General features: G+C 41.5%; 1 protein-coding gene across 7 annotated transcripts in view; it reads right to left on the bottom strand.

Moving 5' to 3' along the window:
* Positions 1-1,091: 1,091 nt before the first annotated feature.
* PCMTD2 (protein-L-isoaspartate (D-aspartate) O-methyltransferase domain containing 2) overlaps positions 1,092-26,193 on the bottom strand; it is a 31,838-nt gene continuing 6,736 nt past the window's right edge. For 4 of the 7 annotated variants that reach the window (XM_023626999.2, XM_001495654.6, XM_070247552.1 and 1 more), the window contains 4 exons: positions 17,591-17,693; positions 16,678-16,849; positions 6,732-6,855; positions 1,092-3,836 (listed from right to left, as the gene is read on the bottom strand). In XM_023626999.2, coding sequence (XP_023482767.1) covers positions 3,457-3,836; positions 6,732-6,855; positions 16,678-16,849; positions 17,591-17,693 — 779 coding nt within the window. In that variant the 3' untranslated portion in view covers positions 1,092-3,456. The remainder of the gene's footprint in view (positions 3,837-6,731; positions 6,856-16,677; positions 16,850-17,590; positions 17,694-26,193) is intronic. The other 3 variants (XM_070247555.1, XM_070247554.1, XM_070247556.1) reach the window with 1 other exon arrangement.

Below are 26,193 nucleotides of genomic sequence, written 5' to 3'. Positions count from 1 at the left end.
CGGGACGCGCACGCGCTCCCCGCGGGCCCGTGCGGCCAGATCCGGGACGGGACGCGCATGCGCTCTCAGCAGGACGCTCGGCCGGCACGGGAGGCGCATGCGCTCCTGCGGGTCCGGCGGGCGGGTCGGGCGCCCCCTGCTGTGCGCCGGGGCGCGGCGCAGGGCGCCAGTTCGTCCCCAGGAGCAGGTCCGGTGACTGTCATCCAGTTTTAGGATTATTCAGTGTGGGAATTTGAAATTCCAAATGAAATGGAGCCCACCACTCCTGTGCCTCGATCGGAAAATACAGAGATTACAACAAGCAAAGCAGGTCAACATACCAAAGTCAGTGGGTTTCCCGTATATCAGCGCTGTGATCTGAATGTTTGTTCCCCGAAATCCACATGTGGGAATCCTAACGCCCAACGGGACGGGGTTAGAAGGCGGAGCCTTTGGAGTGATTAGGTTGTGAGGGTGGGGTGCTCCAGAATGGGATCGATCCCCTGATAAGAGAGACCCCAGCCCCTCCCTCCATGTGAGGACGCGAGAAGCCCTAACCCTAACCCTAACCCTAACCCCTAACCCTAACCCCTAACCCTAACCCTAACCCAACCCTAACCCTGACCCTGAACCTAAACCCTGATTCTGTCCCTGACTCCTGGGCCTTTCCCTCTGACCTTGACCCCTGAGTCTGACCCTGACCCTAAACCTCAATCTTAAACCCTGGCCATGGCTCCTGACCCTAACCGCGACTCCAAACCCTAAACCTAAACTCTCACCCTCACTGCCCCATAACACACGTTACCATAACCCAGTTACCTTTTATTTAACATTTCAAATTACGGGAAAATTGTGCCAAAATGTAACCACAGACACACTTCAGACACCTATTCTCACATAGTCAAAGGAAGCCACTCTTCTATTTGGCTATTCTAAATTCAAGTGCCTTCCCTAACTGTGCAAGAATGGTACAGAAACAAGCAATAATACAAATAGAGAAAAAACGTGATTCTAAAAAAAAAGAAGAAAAGTTTATTTTTAAAGGTTTTCATGAAGACAGGTAGTTAAGAATTTCAATCCCACACAGGAAACAGAAGCAATGCCAAGAAAGCTAAAGTGTCTTAACTACCTTTATTGATAAATTTTATATTTATCCATGTACATCAGCTCATTAAAATCTTTGTTTCAAATTTCTTGCATTAATCCCCTAAAAGTTCCAGATGGGCAAAACTATTTTTACATACATAGTTGATTTTTACATTACATACTTAACATTCATAAATTTGATATTTGTTTTGCACATGTCTATGGCTTTACTACTTTCAAGACAAAAGTCACATATAAAAATACAGACTACTCCACACGTGAGTCAACAGCTGTCTCGAAGGTGGTTCACCATAGAGAGCGTGCAGACAACACAGACTATACGTAACTCATCTGTGAAAACAGACAGCAGTGTACCATACCGAACTCCGGGGTAAGGTGCTTAAGCACAGCAAAACTCATTTACAATTCTCCTTTAGTTTTAATAAACACCACACTATTTCACATATATTATCTATATATATATATATAAGCAGATTCTGGTTTAAAAATCACAAACTGACAACAGGTAAATATAAAATGTTAGGAAATGTTTAACATATATAGGGAACAACATGTCCTATGCATTGTAAAGAGTTTTTACAATGTAGCATAAAGGCAAATGTGGTTTAAAAAAATGTGAAATCCATATAGAATTATAGGGAAAAAAATTTGGTCAAGCCACCTAATGTAACAGATTTCACAGATATCATTTATTTAATATTATGTCCAAAAATGTCCATGTATTGCACAGGTCTCTACATATCAATGAGAATAAGGTCAACAAGGATCTGCAAACTATGAAATGTTAGCAAGTAAACATAAATCATGCATTTCTCTCTGAAAGAATGATGCTTAACTTGGAGTTAAAAGGCAGGTAAACACAACTATGAAGTACCTTTCTTTACAATATCTTAAATTCAAAAACCTGGGGGAATATAAATGCTCCCAGCTATGCAAGCACACAGTATCCTGTGATGAAAATGATTCATTACTAAAAAAAAGCAGAAAAGCAAAAAAATAGGAACTCAGTTAAGCTGGTGAAACCACAGGACAAAGAACCCAGCAACTCCCAAGAGGCTAAACATAAAGCCTGGAGGCTTAATCTACACCAGCACTCTGAGTTTGGGTTTACTGTTTACATTTTATACTGTTCTTTTCTTTGGGTAAGAAAAAAAGTTTAAAGAAACAACATTTTGGAATAAGAAATGTAACTTCAAAACATTCTGCCATCTGACTGCCAGGATTGCCTTTTCGTCTAGACTCGTAACTAGATGAGGACAGAAAGCTCAACACACCAGGCCTGGGGAAGATCACAGGTTCCTGTGAGTTACACTGTTTTAATGCAATGAAGCTACTAAAATACATACATTTGTTAAGAAAATTACAAAACTAACAAATCTTTTTTTCCAGAATTATAAAAGATAAAATCTGTGAATCAGTACTCTAATGTGATTACGGGAAAATAGCCAACTGAAGTAAACAAAGCACAAGCTGTGCACAACACAGTCCCAATCTATGTCAGGTCTTGACACTTTCCACCTGCTCTGAGCACCAGGCACGCCAACACCTTAGACGCCCACTATGCAGCGCACGCTGGGCCAACAAGCACCCCCACCGCTGCGGCAGAAGTCACGCAGCATCTTCACTTACACAAAGCCCGTTTCATTCTTCAGGATTTCTTTAAGGGATTACTTGACATTGATTGGTTCTTTTAAAGGTTGACAAAAGGTGTCAAGAGAAGATTTCTTGGAATTCTTTGGAAATTCCATAAAGACATCTTACTTTTATTCCTCTCCCCTCATCAAAAGTTTTCTTTTTTTAAATTATAATTGACAACTCACATAAGAGTTAATTAATTTACTTAAGAGAGGGCTTTTCAATAATGTTCTCCTCCTCCTAGAAAACTAAGCAGTTTAGTGAAACTCAGTGCCAGTAATTAAGAGGTTGATACGGTAAAATTCAAACTTGGATGTAAGTGTGTCACACTCAGAAAAGGTTTCAGACACTTACAAACTTGTGCTGTTTCACACTGTAGAAGCAACAGCACAGATTATTTCAACTCCAGCACTCACTTTAATGCAGATTGCACCTGTGGGAAGTGGTGATCAGCAGTCCCCGCCCGCAGCCCTCGGTGCTTCCCCAGAGCTGAAGCCACTCCTCGAGGACAGTCTCCCTCTGAGAAAGCTTCTCCCATGCACTTCACGTTCGTCAGATTATGTTGAAGGAAATCATACCGTTGAATGGAATTTTAGTGGATGATCAAGAACAAACTAGAAAAAGAAACGCAGAGAGCAGAGCCCATCGCGTCTGCTCCAGGTGACCCCAGAGGCAGACGGGTGCATCGCATCGGGCTCGGCAGTCAGCTCTGCCGCCTGTCCCTGTTCCACAGACTTATTTTTCTCTGTAATAAAGTAGGTAGTATTTCAGGGGATCTGGCAGAGGGAGGCTCAAGACCTTCTCGCGCAGGAAGTTCACTGGGGGGTCTGGCTTCGTTTCAGGCGGGGCTTTCTCCTCTTCTTCCCGCCGTTCCTCTTCCAAGTCTTCAAAGCTGTTGTCATCGGAGGGGTTGGAAATCCGACTGGCAAAGACCTCTTTGTCCAAAAAGACAATCGTTTCCATCCGACGACGGCGAACTCTCCTCCGTTTAAACCTGGGAGTGTTCTTTAGTCCATTTCCGCTTTTGTTCACTGTTTCCTGATGAATGATCTTCTTAATGGTGCCCCGGATGGCGATGCGAGCCAGGTCCTGGAGGCTGCGAACGGCCAGTGGTGCTGTGGTGCAAATGACAAGACGTCAAACTTGTCCGTGACGACCACACAAAGCCCAAACAGCTAAATCCTAACATCCTAACATTTTCATTCACTGGCATATTTACAAATATATTACAAGAATATGAGAGTAGTCTCTTTGCAAATGTCAATCAGTGCTCTAATTTGCATTCATATACTACTTTTCAAAAGATAACACACTAATCCTTAACTCAGATAAGGAATGGAAGCAATGTTGCTTGGCTCATCAACCAGTGGCAGAATAAAAACGTGGGTTACTGTTTTTGCTTCTTTGACAGCCAGTTCCATGACTCCACTTACTGTATCCGTTCATGTACTCTATCTCATTCAGTAGTAATACGGTGAATATATGGCTCCAGCATTCTTTTATCCATTTTAATATTTTCATAGTACTTTACAAATTATCTGTTCCTTTTTTATATTAATGCAGAGAAAAGTAAATCAAAAACATTTTTAAGAAGAAAACTCCAAAAACTACCAAGGAAAAATAAAATCTGGCAATTAAATTAAAGCTCAATTTAATGCAAATAACACACACATGGCAGCATAAAGGCTTTTCTCAAAGGGAAAGGAAGTGGGGTTGTGTGTTTAAAACATTAAACTGACAATCAGAATCACTTTTTTCCCTCCACTACCTAACTTCAAAAAATAACCCACCACACTATAGGGAGGGCTCTCAAGTTGGCTGCGACATTCATCACACAAACCAGAGGCCTGCACAGAATCTCAGCCACATCCACAGTCCACCACAGCACTGGAAAGCGCCGGTGCCCCAGACCCTCAGCACCTCCTCCGCTCTCTCAGCACCAACCCTCCCCTCCTCCAGGATGGCTCCAGCACCTACCCTGCTACAGAACACCACAGTCATGGCTTTCTGTTGCCATCTTTCCTTCCCTCACCACCCCACTGGCTGTCGCCCCTAAGACTGCTGAGACGACTCTGTCACAGGTAATCAGGCGTCCCCACTGCCAGCTCTGGCCTCTCCGGCTCTCCCCGAGGTGCTACTTGGGGGAACTAACTCGGCTTACTGCCCCCCAGCCTGAGTCTCTCTTGCTGGCTCCTCTACTTCCACCCAGCCTAGTGGTGCTCCCCAAGGTTCTGATTTCTACCATTTCCCCCTCTTCATCTGCCTATTCATCCTTGGTCTGACATCCACTCCATGGCTTCAAATAACAGAGAGCCACCAACGGCTCCCAGCAACATAACCCAGGCCTGTCCCAGGCCCTGAGCCGTCCACATACCCACAGCTACAACCAATGACGGACGCCTCAGGCTCCACTTCCTTCCTCAGAAAGGCCCTGTGTGCCTGCCCCGAATCCTGTCCACTGTAGAGGCCAGTGTATCAATGTCAGTCTTTATCTCTCGCCTGGAAAATCCCAACAGCCTCCTCACTGGCTTCTGCCTGCAGCCTGTCTCCTGTCCTTCCACCCTGAGGCTCACCCTATCCACCCCACACAGCACATGTCTGCACCCACAGAATCTCTGGCTCAGAAGGATAAAGTTACAAATAACTGACCTGTTCGCTTCAGGAGCCCTAAACAGCATCACATGATTGTTTGTCATCCAACACCCGCCTCTAAGGGGGCTCCGTGCTGTCACGATTCTCATTCAGGCCTCATCAAGCCTCCACACCAAGAGTCTTGTCTTCCCCTAGACCAGTGGACAGCCCCACAGAGGCCCTGGCTGCGTCCTCACCTGCCAATACTCTGCTCCGTCCCTAGAAGGCGGTGCCCGACCAACGCGGGCAGCACCTCTTTCCTATTCTGGCGGGACTGTAAGAGAGCGCGCATTTGAGAAACTCACCTCCACCACCAGGTGGTCCAGGACACGGAGGCGCCGCGTCCGTGATGCAAAGCATGTGACAGCCTCCACAGCCCACGTGAGAAACTCAAGTCTCCCCTACGCACCCTAGTCTCTGCCATACCCCAACTCGGAACACACCGGGAACGTGCATGTGGAAACTCCCTGCCTCCGCTGATAGTTTTCCTCCCTGGCCTCTCTCCTGGGGGAAGTCCCTCTCACCCTTGAAGACCAAGCACAGGCGTCACGTCCTCTGTCAGACCCTCCCTGACCCCTCTCAGCCCCTCCGTGATCACCTTTCAAGGACCACGTGTATTTCACATAACTTGCGCTTCGGAGAGAACAAGGCAGACCAACACTGTTCAAGTAATGATTCCTCACAAACTAAGAAACAATTCTGGAAGGAATTCATCAACATGTATTATCTTTGGGTGGTGGGATTACGGTTAGTTTTTTTCCTTCCTATTTTTTTTTTTTTAGCATTTGCCAAATTTTCTAAATAATTTACTTCTTCAATAATAGAGTAGAGTTTATTTATTTTAAATAAAATTATTTGCAGTTCTCACTGCTGAATTTTTGTTTAAATTATAAAACAACATCTACATGAAGACTGGCCTGATGTTAGCTGTTTGCTTGATCTACATCCTGAAGGAGTGAAAGACACAGGCTGAGCAGAACAAGGTCCACAGTAAGCCTCCCGCCCACACACCAGCAGACTGGCTGGAATGTGCACCCACAAGGCAGCCACAGGGAGCAGAGGGTTAGCCCTGAGCTAGCTCTCTCCGTTAAGATCTCTCCACACAAGAGAATTAACCCCCTTTTATGTGGACCTCTGTTTTCAGTGGTATAACCAGCAACAGCTGTCTGTAGATTTAAAAGAAGGCTAAAATAACCTAAAATAGGCTAAAAATAGATTACAATATTGTAAATGCCTAAAAATCACTTGTAGGATTTTAAAGTTTCAGTGGAGGGGAAAATGCTCTTTAGTATTAAATTTTTCCTTATAGATTTAGTTTTCCTTCCCATTCTAATGAGACTAAAAAGATCTAAAAGATAAGTAAGGATCTTTGTACTCACGTAACTGGACAAATCTTGATTTTCCTGACTCTGAGTGGCAGGGCTGAATCAGAGGAGCAAAAGAAACAGCCAGAATCTTCTTGGTTTCCCAAGCAGAAGGACCAGTACGTGTTATCTTAGTCAACTATCCCAAAGACAAAAAGAGAATATTCAAAAGATTCAGCTACTGGTAGCTTATATTTAAATATAATCATTCCTATATATAATCTAAAAAAACACAGATACACTAACAATGAAATAACGTGACAACATGGGCCCCTAAGGTGATGTGACATGAAGTACACAGAATGCATTAATAATCTCGCAAATATGTTTAGCTTGAATATATTCAAGCCTCTAGAACTAACTGCTGTTCACAGGAAAGATGTATGAAAGAAGTTAAAGAATGACAAGAGGAGACAGTCAGACAAGGAGCGTGGGGCTCTGACGAGACAACTTTCTCGGATTCCAAAACGGTCAACGTTGGGGGAGAAGCAAGGAGAGGAGTCTGTTCTAAAGTAAAATTTATCAAGACGTACACAACCACCCTCAGTGCTTCAACCCAGACTGAATCCTGGGTGTTGCAGCTGGAGGATGGGAACCACAAAAAAGACCTTCCTGCAACAACTCACAACCACGCCTGGAACAGCTACCACTACAGCACCGCTGTGCCCTCCTCAAAGACGACCACGCACGGGGCGCAGGCGCTCACCCGCATGCTGGGGAGACGCACACTGAAACGACATGAGCTTCCCAGGGACGCCAGCCCACCACACACGGAGTCACATGACCAGCACACTGCAGCATGGTCATTCAAACATTTCTCATGAATCACAGTATAAGGAGTACCAGAAGGACCCAGTTAGACAACACGGCCCTCCTGGGTGTTCTGTGCCAGTCTCCGAACAGCCTAAACAGGTCACAGGACTATTTAAATATTTTGAATATTTAAAACAATATTCCGAGTGAGAAAGAAGAGCACAGATGGAGACGTCTAGCCCTCTCATACACTGTGACCTACTAAAAACTGCAGAAATAAAACAGGTGGGACCATCAGGCTTGTCGTGATCAGGAGTATGCACAGCCTGTCCTGCCCTGGCTCGTCTCTCCTTCAATCCAGTTTGGCTCCGTGTTCCTCTCACTGCTTTCCTCTGTCTTGGACAGTTTGCTGTAATAAACAGCATCCTGAGCTCAGGAAATCTCATACTAGCCGCCTGACCTCGTGCACATCTCCAAATCCACCCCGACCATAGATGGGCAGTCTGTTCACTGCTCTGCTGCCTCAAAAAAAAACAATAAGAGGAGCAAAATGGCAGGGTGAGCTGACTCGGGACTCTCTCCCCTCCAAAATAAAACCAAAAAAATGGAAAAAACTGAATTTCAACCAATGATCCCTAATGCTGAGACCATCAGAGACCTACAGAGTAAGAAGACAGAGAACGGAGAGGCTGGAGCCGCCCTTGGAGGAGCTAGAACGGGGTAGGAGAGAACGTCGCTCCCACCCCTAGAGACTGGGATCGCTGCTGCGCGGTCGGGGAAGGAGCGGGAGAGGGGCCACGCGACCGAGGGATCATCCAGGACTCCTGCCGCCGATACAGTGCAAACCCGCTGATGGGGGAAAGCTTCCGTGCACGGGGACCCCATCAGGCCAGGGCCCTGGGAGACCAGAGAACAGAGCTGATCTGAATCCAGATCAGTGCGTGAGAGAAACCCCACCTCGCCCAGCAAACCGCGCTGGGTCCCGCCATCTTGCTTGAAGGCAGAGAGCTCAGAACGTGCAGCTCTCGACCCCCATCTAGTGGCAACAGGCTGTAACTGCAACTGAATTCTACCATCAGGCACAAAAACCGCTCCTCTACCATTCAGCAATTTATAAAAGCTCCAACCAGAAGGAAAACAATAAAAACACAGAATTAAGTCCTGAGGACTTGGAAATAGGTAAACTAAGTGAAAATGAGTTCAGAGTAGCTATCATCAAAAAACTCAATGAGGTAGAGAGAAAGATAGAGAAACAAGCCAATGAGTTCTGGAGTTACTTCACAAAAGAGATTGAAATTATAAAGAAGAATCAAACAGAATTACTAGAGATGAAAAACACAATGGACCAGATAAAACAGAATATGGATTCCCTGAATGCCCGTGTCGACATCATAGAGGAGAAAATTAGCATAATCAAAGATAGACAGGCTGAATGGCTCCAGACAGAGGAAGAAAGAGAACTAAGAATTAAAAAGAATGAGGAAAATCTCCGAGAGATAGCAAATTCAATGAGGAGAAAGAATTCAAGGATCATAGGAATTCCCAAGAACGTGGAAAAGGAAAATGGAGCAGAAAGTGTGCTTAATAAAATTATAGAAGAGAACTTCCCAAATCTAGGGATTGAGGGAGAAACGTGTGTAGAGGAAGCTTTCAGATCTCCTAGATTTGTCAATGCAAAAAGACCTACTGCGAGGCATATAGTAGTAAAAATGGCAAAAATGAAAGACAAAGAAAGAATACTCAGGGCAGCAAGACAGAAGAAAATAACCTACAAAGGAACTCCTATCAGACTTTCAGCGGATTTCTCTACAGAAACCTTACAAGCTAGGAGAGAATGGAGTGACATATTCAAAACTTTACAAGATAAAAATCGGGGCCAGCCCCATAACTGAGTGGTTAAGTTCATGCACTCTGCTTCAGTGGCCCAGGATTTCACTGGTTTAAATCCTGGGTGTGGACATGGCACCACTCATCAAGCCATGCTGAGGCGGTATCCCACATGCCACAACTGGAAGGACCCACAACTAAGAAAATACACAATGTGTACCGGGGGGCTTTGGGGAGAAAAAGGAAAAATAAAATTAAAAAAAAGAAAAGATAAAAATCTTCAGCCAAGAATACTCTATCCAGCAAAAATATCCTTCAGATATGAGGGAGAAATTAAATCTTTTCCAGACAAACAAAAGTTAAGGGAATTTGTAACTAAAAGTCCTCCACTACAAGAAATCCTCAAGAAGGTTCTCATACCTGAAAAAAGAAAAAAGGGAGAAAGGGGTCACAAACCACAGAGTAGGGAGACAGATAGATAGAACCAGAATAGGATAGCAAATATTCAACTATAGCATTAGGATAAAGGTAAGGAAACTACCAAAGCAAAGACAATCTTATCACTCTAACTACAAACTCATAACACTAGTTGGAATAAGAAATGAAAATAATAATTTAGGAGGGGAAGAGCAAAGGGTCTAAATCAGTCTAGGCCAAGCAAGTAAGAGACCACCAGAGAACAGACTATATTATACACGAGATTCTAAACACATACTTCAGGGTAGCCACTAAACTAAAAAACAGAACAGAGCCACAAAACATAAATAAGGAAAAATCTAAGAAACCCAGCATAAGAAATTGCAGAAGTCAATGGATAGGCTAAAGCACACAGGATGAGAAACAAAGGCAATGCAGAAAAACCAGATAATGAGTGACAGACTGACAGTATTAAGTCCACATGCATCAATAATTACCCTCAATGTAAACAGACTGAACTCTCCAATAAAAAGACACAGAGTGGCAAAATGGATTAAAGAACAATATCCAACAATTTGTTGCCTCCAGGAAACACACCTCAGCCCCAAGGACAAACACAGGCTCAGAGTGAAGGGGTGGAGGACAATACTTCAAGCTAATAGCAAGCAAAAGAAAGCAGGTGTTGCAATTCTTATATCAGACAAAACAGATTTCAAAATAAGGCACGTAAAGAGAGACACAGAGGGACAATATATAATGATCAAAGGGACACTTCATCAAGAAGAAATAACACTTACAAATATCTATGCACCCAACATAGGAGCACCAAGGTTCATAAAGCAACTATTAACAAACCTAAAGGAAGATGTTAAAAACAACACAATAATAGTAGGGGACCTCAACACCCCACTCACATCAATGGACAGATCATCCAGACAGAAAATCAACAAGGAAATAGTGGAGCTAAACGAAAAACTAAAACAATTGGACTTAATAGACATATATAGATCACTTCATCCTAAAACAGCTGAATACACATTCTCCTCAAGTGCACATGGAACATTCTCAAGGATAGACCATATTTTGGGAAACAAGGCAAGCCTCTACAAATTTAAAAAAATTGAAATAATAACAAGCATCTTCTCCGATCATAATGCTATAGGGCTAGAAATTAATTACAAGAAAAAAGCTGAGAAAGGCACAAGGTTGTGGAGACTAAACAATACACTACTGAACCAGCAATGGATCATTGAAGAAATTAAAGAAGAAATCAAAAAATACCTGGAAACAAATGAAAATGACAACATGCCATACCAACTCATATGGGATACAGCAAAAGCTGTATTAAGAGGAAAATTCATCACAATACAGGCACATCTTAACAAACAAGAAAAATCCCAAATAAGCAATCTTAAACTACATCTAACTGAACTAGAGAAAGAAGAACAAATAAAGCCCAAAGTCAGCAGAAGGAGAGAAATAATAAAAATCAGAGCAGAAATAAATGCTATTGAAACAAAAAAGGCAGTAGAAAGGATCAATGAAACAAAGAGTTGGTTCTTTGAGAAGATAAATAAAATTGATAAAACCCTAGCCAGACATACAAAGAAAAAAACGGAGAAAGCTCAAATAAACAAAATCAGAAATGAAAGAGGAGAAATAACAACAGACTCTCCAGAAATACAATGGATTATAAGAGAATAATACGAAAAACTATATGCCAACAAAATGGATAACCCAGAGGAAATGGATAAATTCTTGCACTCCTACAATCTCCCAAAGCTCACTCAAGAAGAAGCAGACAATTTGAACAGACGAATCACAAGGAAAGAGATTGAAACAGGAATCAAAAACATCCCAAAGAATAAAACCCCAGGACCAGATGGCTTTCCTGCGGAATTCTACCAAACTTTCAAGGAGGATTTAATACCTATCCTTTTCAAGCTATTCCAAAAAATTAGGGAGGATGGAACACTTCCTAACACATTCTAGGAGGCCAACATCACGCTTATACCAAAGCCTGACAAGGACACCACCAAAAAAGAGAACTACAGGCCATTATCACTGATGAACATAGATGCAAAAATTCTAAACAAAATTTTGGCAACCAGAATTCAGCAATTCATCAAAAGGATCATACATCATGATCAGGTGGGATTCATACCAGGGACACAGGGATGGTTCAACATCCGCAAATCAATCAATGTGATACACCACATCAACAAACTGAGGAATAAAAACCACATGATCATCTCAATAGATGCAAAGAAAGCATGTGACAAGACCCAATAGGCATTTATGATAAAAACTCTGAACAAAATGGGCATAGAAGGGAACTTCATCAACATAATAAAGGCCATATATGACAAACCCACAGCCAACACCATACTCAATGGGCAAAAACTGAGTGCCATCCCCCTGAAAACAGGAACAAGACAAGGATGCCCTCTATCACCACTCTTATTTAACATAGTACTGGAGGTCCTGGCCAGAGCAATCAGGCAAGAAAAAGGAATAAAAGGAATCCAAATAGCAAGGGAAGAAGTGAAACTCTCACTGGTTGCAGACTACATGATCTTATATATAGAAAACCCCAAAGAATCCATTGGAAAACTCTTAGAAGTACTCAACAACTACAGCAAATTTGCAGGGTATAAAATCAATTTGCATAAATCAGTAGCATTTCTATATGCTAATAATGAGTTAACAGAAAAAGAACTCAGGAACACAATACCATTCACAATCACAACAAAAAGAATAAAATACCTCGGGGTAAATTTAACTAAGGAAGTGAAGGACCTATATAATGAAAATTACAAGGCCTTTCTGAGAGAACTGGATGACGACATAAGGAGATGGAAAGACATTCCATGTACATGGAATGGAAGAATAAACATAGTTAAAATGTCCGTTCTACCTAAAGCAATCTACAGATTCAACGCTATCCCAATCAGAATCCCAATGACATTCTTTACAGAATTAGAACAAAGAATCCTAAAATTCATATGGGGCAACCAAAGACCCCAAATTGCTAAAGCAATCCTGAGAAAAAAGAACAAAACAGGAGGCATCGCAATCCCTGACTTTGAAACATACTACAAAGCTACAGTAATCAAAACAGCATGCTAGTGGTACAAAAACAGGTGCACAGATCAATGTAAGAGAATTGAAAGCCCAGAAATAAAACCACACATCTATGGACAGCTTATCTTCGACAAAGGAGCTGAGGGCATACAATGGACAAAAGAAAGTCTTTTCAACAAATGGTGCTGGGAAAACTGGAAAGCCATATGTAAAAGAATGAAAATTGACCATTCTTTTTCACCATTCACCAAAACAAACTCAAAATGGATCCAAGACCTAAAGGTGAGACCTGAAACCATAAGGCTTCTAGAAGAAAACGTAGGCAGTACACTCTTTGACATCAGTATTAAAAGGATCTTTTCGGACACCATGTCTTCTCAGAAAAGGGAAACAATAGAAAGAATAAACAAATGGGACTTCATCAGACTAAAGAGCTTCTTCAAGGCAAATGAAAACAGGATTGAAACAAAAAAACAACCCACTAACTGGGAAAAAATATTTGCAAGTCATATATCTGACAAAGGCTTAATATCCTTAATATATAAAGAACTCTCACAACTCTACAACAAAAAATCAAACAACCCGATCAAAAAATGGGCTGGAGACATGAACAGACATTTCTCCAAAGAAGATATACAGATGGCCAATAGGCACATGAAAAGATGCTCATCATCGCTGATCATCAGGGAAATGCAAATCAAAACTACACTAAGATATCACCTTACACCCATTAGAATGACAAAAATATCTAAAACTAATAGTAACAAATGTTGGAGAGGGTATGGAGAAAAAGGAACCCTCATACACTGCTGGTGGGAATGCAAACTGGTGCAGCCACTATGGAAAACAGTATGGAGATTCCTCAAAAAATTAAAAATAGAACTACCATATGACCCAGCTATCCCACTACTGGGTATCTATCCAAAGAGCTTGAAGTCAGCAATTCCAAAAGTCCTATGCACCCCAATGTTTACTGCAGCATTGTTTACAATAGCCAAGACGTGGAAGCAACCTAAGTGCCCATCAACAGATGAATGGATAAAGAAGATGTGGTACATATATACAATGGAATACTACTCAGCTGTAAAACAGAACAAAATCATTCCATTTGCAATAACATGGATGGACCTTGAGAGAATTATGTTAAGTGAAATAAGCCAGTTAGAGAAGGATAATCTCTGTATGACTCCACTCATATGAGGAATTTAAAAATGTGGACAAAGAGAACAGATTAGTGGCTACCAGGGGAAAGGTGGGGTGGGGGGTGGGCACAAAGGGTGAAGTGGTGCACCTACAACACGACTGACAAACATTAATGTACAACTGAAATTTCACAAGATTGTAACCTATCATTAACTCAATAAAAAAATATTTTTTTTAAAAACCAAGTAAAAAAAATAAAAACAGGTGGGACCGTCAGCAAGGGCTCCTCATCTGCACTGCTGAGAGCACTGCCTGTGAAAGGGCAGCTGGCAAAGTGAAAACGGAGTCTTTGATCAAGACTCCTGCTTCTGAGACTGCACCTGGAGATGATGGACACAGGTAAAGGTTAAGATTATCCCAAAGGCCCCAACTGTGGTCTCTAAACACCCAATTCTCATTGAATTGAAAATGAACAGGGATCCTCAAAAATAGTTAATTCCAAGTTTGTGGTAAAAAAAAATATACGAAATGAGTCTAGAACATCTTTTCATACCAGAGAGAAACAAAGTTATCAGAGACTACTGAGGTTGTATCAGAGCCCAAGAGCCAAGCTGAAGAGGCACCCACAGGCCAAGATGGGACAATCTGAGCTTCAATAAGGATCATACGACCATTAAAATCCATGAATTCATATTGACACTAAAAATCAAATAAAACTCACTGGTCACCACCTTTGCCAGATGCTAGAGAACAAATTACTGAGAAAACTGATAAAGGTTAAGAATCAGAATCCACCCTGCCTCTCTCTATAAAGTATACCTCAGGGAAACCAAGTAATTACTGAGGGTGTTTCTCCTTTTCTAAGCACTCCAGCCACCACAGGAAGAGAAACGATGGCATCAGAATGTATGATTCTGCAGCCCCCACGAAAGAATGGAGCAGGACTACCATCACACTGCGGGCGTCAGAAGAACAGACAACCAGAGCGACGTGCTGCACGGGGGAAGCACACTAGAGCCCCGGAGGCACGCCCCTCACGCTCACACCCTCTCTCCACCACCAATGTGATTAAACCCAAACCCAGTCAAGTCTTTGGGTCCAACTACCAATTTATAGGGAATCCAGAGCCCAGGAAGAAGAGTGTGTAAAGCATTACCAAAGAGACACGTAACCTCCAAATCCAGGCTCTAAGAAACTCTCTAAGACAAATCACCTGATTTCTTCAACAAATTGCAAGGAAAAAGTAAAACAGAAAGAAGAATTGATAGATTAAAAAAGAAGAGATACATCAACCAAATGTAATACATAAACCTTAAATGGAGCCCCATCCAAACAAACTATTAAAACAAATTTTGAGACAATAAGGAAAATTTGAACACTAGTTGGACGTGTGAAGATATTAAGAAATCACTATTAATTTTTTAGGCTGATAATGATTTTGTAATGATGTTTTAAAAACCAGAGCCCTTATCTTTTCCAGATACATACTGGAACATTTATGGATAAAATTTTTTTTAATTAGAGATACTCGCTAAAGTCTTTATATAATAGCAAATAATAGTGGAAACTACACACAGCCTAACATCCAATTACGGGAGCAAGACAATACACTGCGGTCCACAGCTCGAGAGGCACTACAAATGCACCAAAACGACGATGTGGAACATTAAATGACTTAACATTATATTCAGGAACTCTTTTAAGTAAAACATTGTAAGTTCTAAACCATCTGTACAATAAACCTTTTTGAAAAAGTAGTACGAACTAAGAGAAAGTACTACACAATCACACCCTAACAGTCACCAGAGTTTTTAATGTTCATATCCTCTGGATTTTTTAAAATAAATGATTACCTTTCGAACAAAATAAGTTAAATGCTAACATTTAAAAGCTGTAGAAAAGTGCACAAAAATGCACAATCTCCTAATTTTTATAATTTGTTTTCTTTTCTTTTTTTTTTTGAGGCAGACTAGCCCTGAGCTAACATCTGCCAATCCTCCTCTTTTTTGCTGAGGAAGACTGGCCCTGAGCTAACACCCGTGCCCATCTTCCTCTATTTTATAAGTGGGACACCTACCATAGCATGACTTGCCAAGCGGTGCCATGTCCACACCTGGGATTCGAACCAGCAAACCCCGGGCCGCCAAAGCGAACGTGCTCACTTAACTGCTGAGCCACCAGGCCGGCCCCTATAATTTGTTTCCCTAGTTGTCGTGACTGAGGCGTTCTTCCTGATGACCGGTTCATGTCTGATTCTTCTGCTCATTTACTACAATTTGTTTTTCCCAGCGAAACACTATCTAAAACACACAGAGACACGCATGGCCAAACAGCAGGCCCAGACAAGATTCCTACCATGCGAGGGATTCCTATACAACACTCAGCATCACAGAATTTCACAATTAGACTAACAATTAGAATGGAATTACTCTAATACTTTTCATATGTAATAATTCTAACAGCAGAACCAGCATCAGAGCACAGCTGTGGAGGAGGGAGGAGGAGGCGCGAGAAGGGAGGTGAGGACGGGAAGTGCTTGCCGTGCTCACTCTGGGACGCCCACTGAGCCACTGTGGGCACCTAGGCTGTCTTTACGACCTGGTCCTGCTTGTTTCCTCATTTGTGAAATGGAAGGCATTGTTACAAGGGTTACAGGGAAAAGTATAGGTAGACTTCCTAGAACAGATCGTGGCAAATAGTTAAGTGTGCAAAAATGTCAGTTACAAAGGGATCTGACCTTCTCCTCCAGCGGCATGACAAGGATCCCCCCTACTTTGAGAAGGCTCTTCATGTACTCTTCATGCTCTTTCTGCACACCAGCCCCACAGTACACCCGATCATACTGAGAACAATCTGGAGAAATTTCCAGGCAATTGCCAGTAACAAAGGAAGGTTCACAGAAGTCAAACCTGGAAGTAACAAATGTTTTCCATAACTAAACATATCACATGTAATATGTCTACATAGTAAATCTATGTTAACCACAGGCTGTTTTCACTGTAAAATTCCATAGCAATGTAACACAATTTACAGCACCAGAAGCTGGACGCCAGAATTCCAAAAAGAATTATACTATGAATAAATCGAACCCTAGAAATTCCAAACAAAATATGATGAAAGTGAGCATCATAAGCACGGTCCAAGCTTAAATCATCCAGGCTCCAGCCATCACTGTCTTCGCTGTCTCTGTAACTCACTATCTTATTCAAGACCTGCAAACAATGAGGTTTTTCCTAGAAATCTCAATCCCTTAAATAGGAATAATGCCTTATTTTAAAATGGCAAGAGCTAGTTATATATACGTTTAAAGACAAATGCAACAATTCTCTTTTTAGAAACAATTGGGTGATAAAACGTTGTCTCTATTGGAAACATGAAATTTGAGCAAAATGAACAGTCTACTTCCTTCTCTTATTACACTGGTGAAAAATTACCTTTACTTAGGTATAACAGTTAAAAAACTTAAAGCCCTTAAAAACACAAGACATTTAAAACATAATTAGAACAGAAACATACACATCCCTGATTCTCCTGCCACAGTTTAACCGTGCTTGCTGGTACATGAACACTAATAAACTGATTTCTTTCCAGCTAATCAAAAGTCTAAGTTGTAATTCACACCCTGACCAATGGATAGTATTTGATCTTACTTGTCAAAGCTCTCACTTGTCCTGATGAAGAAGTCTAGCTTCTGCTTTGCATACTCTATCACATCTGAATGAAGCTCCACTCCATGGTTTACACCAAAAGGACCTAAAAGGTTTCAAGAAAGAAAACTTTTAGAAGTAGGGCGAGAACTCTTACTCTTTATTTCTATTTTATCAATTGCAATGCATCTGATTTAGCACATATAATTACAAAATTCACAAGTTTTTGAAGTCTTAACACATTACTGGGCCTAAATCACCCAGCTAATCTTTACACACGCAGGGTACCCTCTACTAACCACGTCTTAAATACTCATTTCTACAACACTGCTGACTCCACAGCTTTCCAAAGCCTGTGTCTCCCTGCTCTCAGACTTTTAAAAGAATCATTTGAAAATGTAAAAAGTCAAGGTCTGAAGCCAAGGCCTTACAAATGAATGGAAGAAACATGTATTCGCAGGTGAAACTGGACACAGGCCTGTTTTCCATAAAAGATACCCCCAAACAGTCAGATATGGGCTTTTTTTTTTTTTGCTGAGGAAGAGTCACCCTGAGCTAACATCTATTGCCAATCTTCCCCTTTCCTTTTTTTTTTTTTTGGCTTGAGGAAGACCAGCCCTGAGCTAACATCTGTGTCAATCCTACTCTACTTTGTATGTGAGTTGCTGTCACAGCATGGCTTGATGAGTGGTGTAGGTCTACACCCAGGATCTGAACCCACAAACCCCGGCCACCAAAGTGGAACATGCTGAACTTAACCTCTATGCCACCTGGCCAGCCCCTAGACGTGAGCATTTTAATAATTTGGACAAAATAGGTTTTAATCAAGCATCACGGAGGAGTGAGCTTTCCTGGTAATCTCTCCCCTCCACCAAACAACGAAAAAGATATTCACACTCCAACAGAGGACATCCATACACAACACAAAAGACGTCAGAGAGACCCACGCAGCCATATGATGGAGGGCAGAGAGGCTGGAGCCCCCCTTGGGGCAGGTGGGACGGGGTAAGAGAAAACTTCGCTCCCTCCCCAAAAGACTGGGATCCGGCACCACATGCGGCCTCTGAGAGGGAAGGAACGGGGGAGGGAATACTCGTCCTCGGGAACATCAAAGATCCCTGAGATACCTCGCACCCTAGGGGCAAGCCCCTACGAAGGTGAAAGCTAACGTGGGGGTGACCTCATCAAGCCAACAACCCCAGAAGAGCAGATAGTGAGGGCAGAGCAAGAAAACCCAGAGAGCACGCAGGAGAAAGCGCCCCTCCCACAACCCGCCCAGTGCCGGCTCAGTGCCTGGGATCCTGGCGGAATGCAGAGAGCTCAGAATATGCAGTGCTTGACCCACACCCAGTGGCAATAGGTGGTTAACTGCGACCAAATAAAACCATGCACAAAAACAGAGCCACGCCCTCTAGCAGTATCAAACATCATATTACATCTCCAGACCAGAGAGAAAATGACAAGTACCCAGAAATCAGTCCTGAAGACACAGAAATATGTAATCTGAATGACAAAGAATTCAAAATAGCTGTCATCAAAAAACTCAACGAGGTAAAAGAGAACGTAGAGAAACAATTCAACGAGTTCAGGAGCTACTTCACAAGAGAGATTGAAACTATAAAGAAGAATCAATCAGAAATATTGGGGATGAAAGACACAATGGAAGAGAGAAAACAAAATATGGATTCCCTGAATGCTCGAGTGGACATCACAGAGGAGCAAATCAGCATAATCAAGGATAGACATGTTGAAATGCTCCAGACAGAGGAGGAAAGAGAAATACTACTAAAAAGAAATGAAGAAAGTCTCCGAGAAATATCTGGCTCCATTAGGAAATGCAACATAAGAATTACAGGTATTGCAGAGGGAGAAGAGAAGGAGAATGGAGCAGAAAGCTTGTTCAAACAAATGATGGCAAAGAATGTCCCAAACCTAGAGAAGGAGATGGAAATCCATGTGGAAGAGGCTTCCAGATCTCCTAGACTTGTCAATGTAAAAACACCTACTGCAAGGCATTTAGTAGTGAAACTGGCAAAAGTAAATGACAAAAAAAAATACTAAGGGCAGCAAGGCAGAAGAAAATAACCTACAAAGGAACCCCTATCAGGCTCTCAGCAGATTTCTCTGCAGAAACCGTACAGGCTAGGAGATAGGAGAGACTGGAACGACATATTCAAATCTTTGAAGGACAAAAACTTTCAGCCAAGAATACTCTATCCAATGAAAATATCCTTCAGATATGATGGAGAAATAAAAACTTTCCCAGAGAAACAAAAGCTAAGGGAATTTGTAGCTATGAGACCCCCCACCACAAGAAATCCTCAAGAAGGCCCTCATACCTGAAAAACAAAGGGAGAAATGGGTTACAAAGCAGAGAGTAAGGAGATAAATAGGTAGACAGAATCAGAGCAAGATAGAAAATACTCAAGAATAGCATTAAAGAAAAAGGGAAGGAAAACACCAAAAACAAAGATAATCTTGTCATTTTAATCACAAACTCACAACACAAGATAGAATAAGATGAGAGAAAAAGAACTTAGGGGAGGAGGAAAGGGACAGAATCAGTTTAGTCTAAGAAAATAAGAGGCCATCAGAAAATGGACGATCTTATCTACGAGATTTGAATACAAACCTCATGGTAACACCAAACAAAAAAGCAGAACAGAGACACAAATAATAAATAAGGAGAAAACAAAGAAACACAACATTAAAAACTACATAATTCAATTGGTAGACCAAAATACACAGGACGACAAACAAAGGAAATGCAAGAGAACTGGAAAACGAGTGATAAAATGGCAGCATTAAGCCCTCATATATGAACAATCACCCTAAATGCAAATGGATTGAATTCTCCAATAAAAAAACAGAGACCCAACAATATGCTGCCTCCAGGAAACACATCTCAGCTCCAACAACAAACACAGGCTCAGAGTGAAGGGATGGAAGATGATACTCCAAGCTAATGGCAAACAAAAGAAAGCAGGTGTCACAATACTTATATCAGAGAAAGTAGACTTCAAGATAAGACAGGTAAAGAGAGACAAAGAGGGGGGCCGGCCCCGTGGCCGAGTGGTTAAGTTCGCGCACTCTGCTGCAGGCAGCCCAGTGTTTCGTCAGTTCGAATCCTGGGCACGGACATGGTAACGCTCATCAAGCCACGCTGAGGCAGCATCCCACATGCCACAACTAGAAGGACCCACAACTAAAAATGTGCAACTATGTACCAGGGTGCTTTGGGGAGAAAAAGGAAAAAAATAAAATCTTTAGAAAAAAAAAAGAGAGAGAGAGACAAAGAGAGACAGTGTGTAATGATCAAAGGACACTCCATCAAGAAGAAATAACGCTTATAAATATCTATGCACCCAACACAGGAGCACCAAAGTACATAAAGCAACTATTAACAAACCCAAAAGAAGATATTAACAGTAACACAATAATAGTAGGGGACCTCAACACTCCACTCACATCAATGGAAAGATCATCCAGACAGAAAATCAACAAGGAAACAGTGGAATTAAATGAAAAGCTAGACCAGTTGGACTTAATAGACATATATAGAACACTCCATCCAAAACAGCAGAATATACATTCTTCTCAAGTGCACATGGAACATTCTCAAGGATAGATCATATGTTGGAAAACAAGGCAAGCCTCAATAAATTTAAGAAGATTGAAATAATAACAAGCATGTTTTCCAGTCACAATGCTATGAAGCTAGAAATTAATTACAAGAAAAAAACTGAGAAAGGGACAAAGATGTGGAGACTAAACAACATGCTATTGAACAACCAATGGATCATTGAAGAAATTAAAGGAGAAATCAAAAAACATCTGCAGACAAATGAAAATGAAAACATACCCTACCAACTCATATGAGAAACTGCAAAAGCCGTACTAAGAAGGAAATTCATTGTGATACAGGCTCACCTTAACAAACAAGAAAAATCCCAAATAAGCAATCTCAAACTACACCTAACTGAATTAGAAAAACAAGAACAAACAAAGCCCAAAGTTAGCAGAAGGAGAGAAATAATAAAAATCAGAGCAGAAATAAATGCCATTGAAACAAAAAAGGCAGTAGAAAGGATCAGTGAAACAAAGAGCTGGTTCTTTGAGAAGATGAACAAAATTGACAAACCCATAGCCAGACTTACAAGGAAAAAATAGAGAAAGCTCAGATAAATATAATTAGAAATGAAAGAGGAGAAATAGCAACAGATACCACAGCAATACAACGGATTCTAAGAGAATACTACAAAAAGCTATATGCCAACAAAATGGACAATCTAGAGGAAATGGATAAATTCTTAGACTCTTACAACCTCCCAAAGCTGAATCAAGAAGAAATAGATAACCTTAATAAATCAATCACAAGGAAAGAGATTGAAACCGTAACAAAAGTCTCCCAAAAAACAAAACCCCAGGACCGGATAGCTTCCTCGGAGAACTCTACCAAACTTTCAGAGAGGATTTAATACCTATCCTTCTCAAGCTATTCCAAAACATTAGGGAAGATGAACACTTCCTAACACATTCTATGAGGCCAACATCACTCTGATACCAAAGCCTGACAAGGACAACACAAAAAAGGAAAACTACAGCCCAATATTGCTGATGACCATAGACGCAAAAATCCTCAACAAAATTTTGGCAACCTGAATACAGCAATCTACATCATGATCAAGTGGGATTCATACCAGGGACACAGGGATGGTTCAACATCCACAAATCAATCAATGTGATACACTACATTAACAAAATGAGGAATAAAAACCACATGATCATCTCAATAGATGCAGACAAAGCATCTGACAAGATCCAACAGCCATTTATGATACAAACTCTTAACAAAATGGGGACTGAAGGAAATTACCTCAACATAATAAAGGCCATATACGACAAACCTACAGCCAACATCACACTCAATGGGGAAAAACTAAATGTCATCCCTCTGAGAACAGGAACAAGACAAGGATGCCCACTATCACCACTCTTATTCAACACAGTACTGGAGGTTTTAGCCAGAGCAATCAGGCAAGAGAAAGGGATAAAAGGAATCCAAACAGGGAGTGAATAAGTGAAACTCTCGCTGTTTGCAGATGACATGATCTTATATATAGAAAACTCTAAAGAATCCATTGGAAAACTATTAGAAATAATTGACAACTACAGTAAAGTTGCAGGGTACAAAATCAACTTACAAAAATCACTTGCATTTTTATACTCTAATAATGAACTTACAGAAAGAAAACTCAAGAACACAATTGCATTTACAATCGCAACTAAAAGAATACAGTATCTAGGAATAAATTTAACCAAGGAGGTGAAGGACTTATACAATGAAAACTGTAAGACATTATTGAAAGAAATCGATGATGACATAAAGAAATGGAAAGATGTTCCATGCACACGGATTGGAAGAATAAACATAGTTAAAATGCCCATACTACCCAAAGCAATCTACAGATTCAATGCAATCCCAATCAGAATCCCAATGACATTCTTCACGGAAATAGAACAAAGAATCCTAAAATTCATATGGGGCAACCAAAGACCCCGAATTGCTAAGGCAATCCTGAGAAAAAAGAACAAAGCTGGTAGGCATCACAATCCCTGACTTCAAAATGTACTAACTACAAAGCCACAGTAATCAAAACAGCATGGTACTGGTACAAAACAGGCACACAGATCAATGGAACAGAACTGAAACCCCAGAAATAAAACCGCACATCTAAGGACAGCTAATCTTCGACAAAGATGCCAAGAACATACAATGGAGAAAGGAAAGTCTCCAAAATAAATGGTATCGGGAAAACCAGACAGCCACATGCAAAAGAATGAAAGTAGACCATTATCTCACGCCATACACTAAAATACACTCTAAGTGGATCAAAGACTTGAACAAAAATCCTGAAACCATAAAACTCCTGGAAGACAACACAGGTAGTACACTCTTCAATCGAACTTAAAAGAATCGTTTCGAATACCATGTCTTCTCAGAAAAAATAAACAAGTGGGACTTCATCAGACTACAGAGCTTCTGTAAGGCAAAGGAAACCTGGATCAAAACAAAAAGACAACCCACCAATTGCGAGAAAATATTTGCAAATCATATATCCAACAAGGGGTTAATCCCCATAATATATAAGGAACTCACACAAATGAACAACAAAAAAACAAATAGCCTAATCAAAAAATGGGCAGAGGATATGAACAGACATTTTTCCAAAGAAGATATACAGATGGCCAATAAACACATGAAAAGGTGTTCAACATCACTAATTATCAGGGAAACGCAAATCAAAACAACACTAAGATACCACCTTACAACTCTTAAAATGGCTATAACCACTAAAACTAAAAATAGCAAATGTTGGAGAGGGTGTGGAGAGAAGGGAACTCTCACACACTGCTGGTAGGAATGCAGTGTATGAAGACTCCTCAAAACACTAAAAATAGAAATACCATATGACCCAGCTATCCCACTACTGGGTATCTACCCAAACAACCTGAAATCAACGATCCAAAGTAACATATGTACCCCTATGTTCATTGCAGCACTATTCACAATAGCCAAGTCATGGAAACAATCCAAGTGCCCATAGACCGATGATTGGATAAAGATGATGTGGTATATTTACACAATGGAATACTACTCAGCCATGAGAAAAGACAAATTCATCCCATTTGCAACAACATGGATGGACCTGGAAGGAATTATGCTAAGGAAATAAGCCAGCCTGAGAAAGACAAACACCATATCATTTCACTCATATGTGGAAGATAAACAAACACATGGACAAAGAAAATAATTCAGTGGTTACCAGGGGAAGGGGGGTGGGGGATGGGCACAGGGGGTGAAGAGCACTTATGTGGTGACAGTCAAGAAATAATGTACAACTCAAATTTCACAATGATGCAAACTATTAAGAACTCAATAAAAAAAGTTTTAATCATCATTAAAATAAAACTATAATTCCAGTCACAATGAAACATTTTTTATATCAAAGGAAATTGATCAGTAAGTGGAAATAAAGCTGTGAGGAAAGTTGGGAGCCCACTTAAGGAGGAAAGAGCTCCCTCCATATAAATCTGCCTCTAGGTTAAGTCTGGGTGAGAATTACCAACACAAATGGCTAGGTGAATCTCCATGTTTGGGAATCCGTTTATACAAAGATCAAATGGGCAGCACTCATCTGTGCTGAAGAGGACAGAACAGTGTTCAGCTTCCTGGACGCAGCGGGTTGGGTCCTCTCCCGAGGGCAGCAGGCAGCCTCTGGTGCACTGATGCTACTCTGCATCTTGGTCTGGGTGGTGTTCACATGGAGCTGGATACATCACAAAAATTCACCCAAGCTCCAGTGAAACCAACGACCAACAACTGGTTCAGTTACCATCGGTAACTTATACTCCAGTTTTTTTAAATATGCACATGAACATCAACAGGGCATGTAGGACTTTATTTAGTAGACATACAAACTAAAATCACAGTATAGCACTCAACTTTAGACTCCAACAGAAATACTGGTAAATAAGCAACCATATGTGAGTCCACATCTTTGCATTTTGCCACTTGGCTTTATCTGGTCCCTTCCTAGCACAACAGCCACCACCCTAGGCCAAGGCCACCCTGTCCTCCACTTGGATGACCCACCTGATACTCTCTTTCCTCAACATCCTTCACACACAGAGCTGCTGCTGAAATATTCTCTCATCAAAACATACCCTACTTGACAAGTCACACTATCACTACTTACAACATCAAATCCAAACTACTCCAACTTCAAGACCTCTGCCAAGTCACTGACTTCAATTCCCACTGCTCTCTGGCATGGGAGCACTGTGCCAGAGACCAAGAAACCTGACCTTATTTTCCCACTCATCATATTTTCATTAGCCCCTCACCTTTTATCAAATACCTATTAAGCAGTTAACTCGAATATTAGAGGTAGGACATAGTTCCTATTTGCAAGAAAAGTAATACTGGACAGCAATCCAAATAGACTACTAACACATATCCCCCAACCACCCCAATGAAAAGATGACTAAAGGGGCAGGGAGGACATGGGGGTCAGGATGGCGGCACCCAGGACACTCGCTGAATCTGGACCCAAGAGGCCCCCAGGAAGCAGCTCCCCCTGCACTCACACAGCACTTTCAAGTAGGTGAGTGCATGCGTCCCCACCCCTGAAGCAGGTATTGTATCTCCCCTTGCTGATGAGAACCACAGGAAAGGAGAGCCTCCAGTGAAGGAGGGGAGCCCACATAATGAGCAAAGAACGTGGCGGAAAAGGGGCAAAGTTCAGAGCCAGCAGAAAGGCAGCTGGGGTCAGAGTAAGGACCTCTGTGTCAGATGCACTTCAGACCTCACATTTGCAGGCACTGGGAGGCCAACGAGGTTTTCGCCTCTGCAAGGATTTGCACAAAGCAGTGTTAAGGCTGAATAAACTGGAGAGGGAGGCCCAGGACACACGGCATCTGGAAAGAGATAACAGTCCAGTGCGTGCAGCCTTCTCCATGCCGATCCGAGACATCTATCTGTGAAAGAAAACTCTCAAGTTACCACCTTCAAAGGTATCACAGCAGTGCGCAACATCCATTAC

This window comes from Equus caballus, chromosome 22 (assembly GCF_041296265.1).
Source record: "Equus caballus isolate H_3958 breed thoroughbred chromosome 22, TB-T2T, whole genome shotgun sequence".
Taxonomy (NCBI): Eukaryota; Metazoa; Chordata; class Mammalia; order Perissodactyla; family Equidae; genus Equus; species Equus caballus.
Note: the sequence above shows the minus strand (reverse complement) of the source record. Positions and strands in the feature narration are given on the sequence as shown.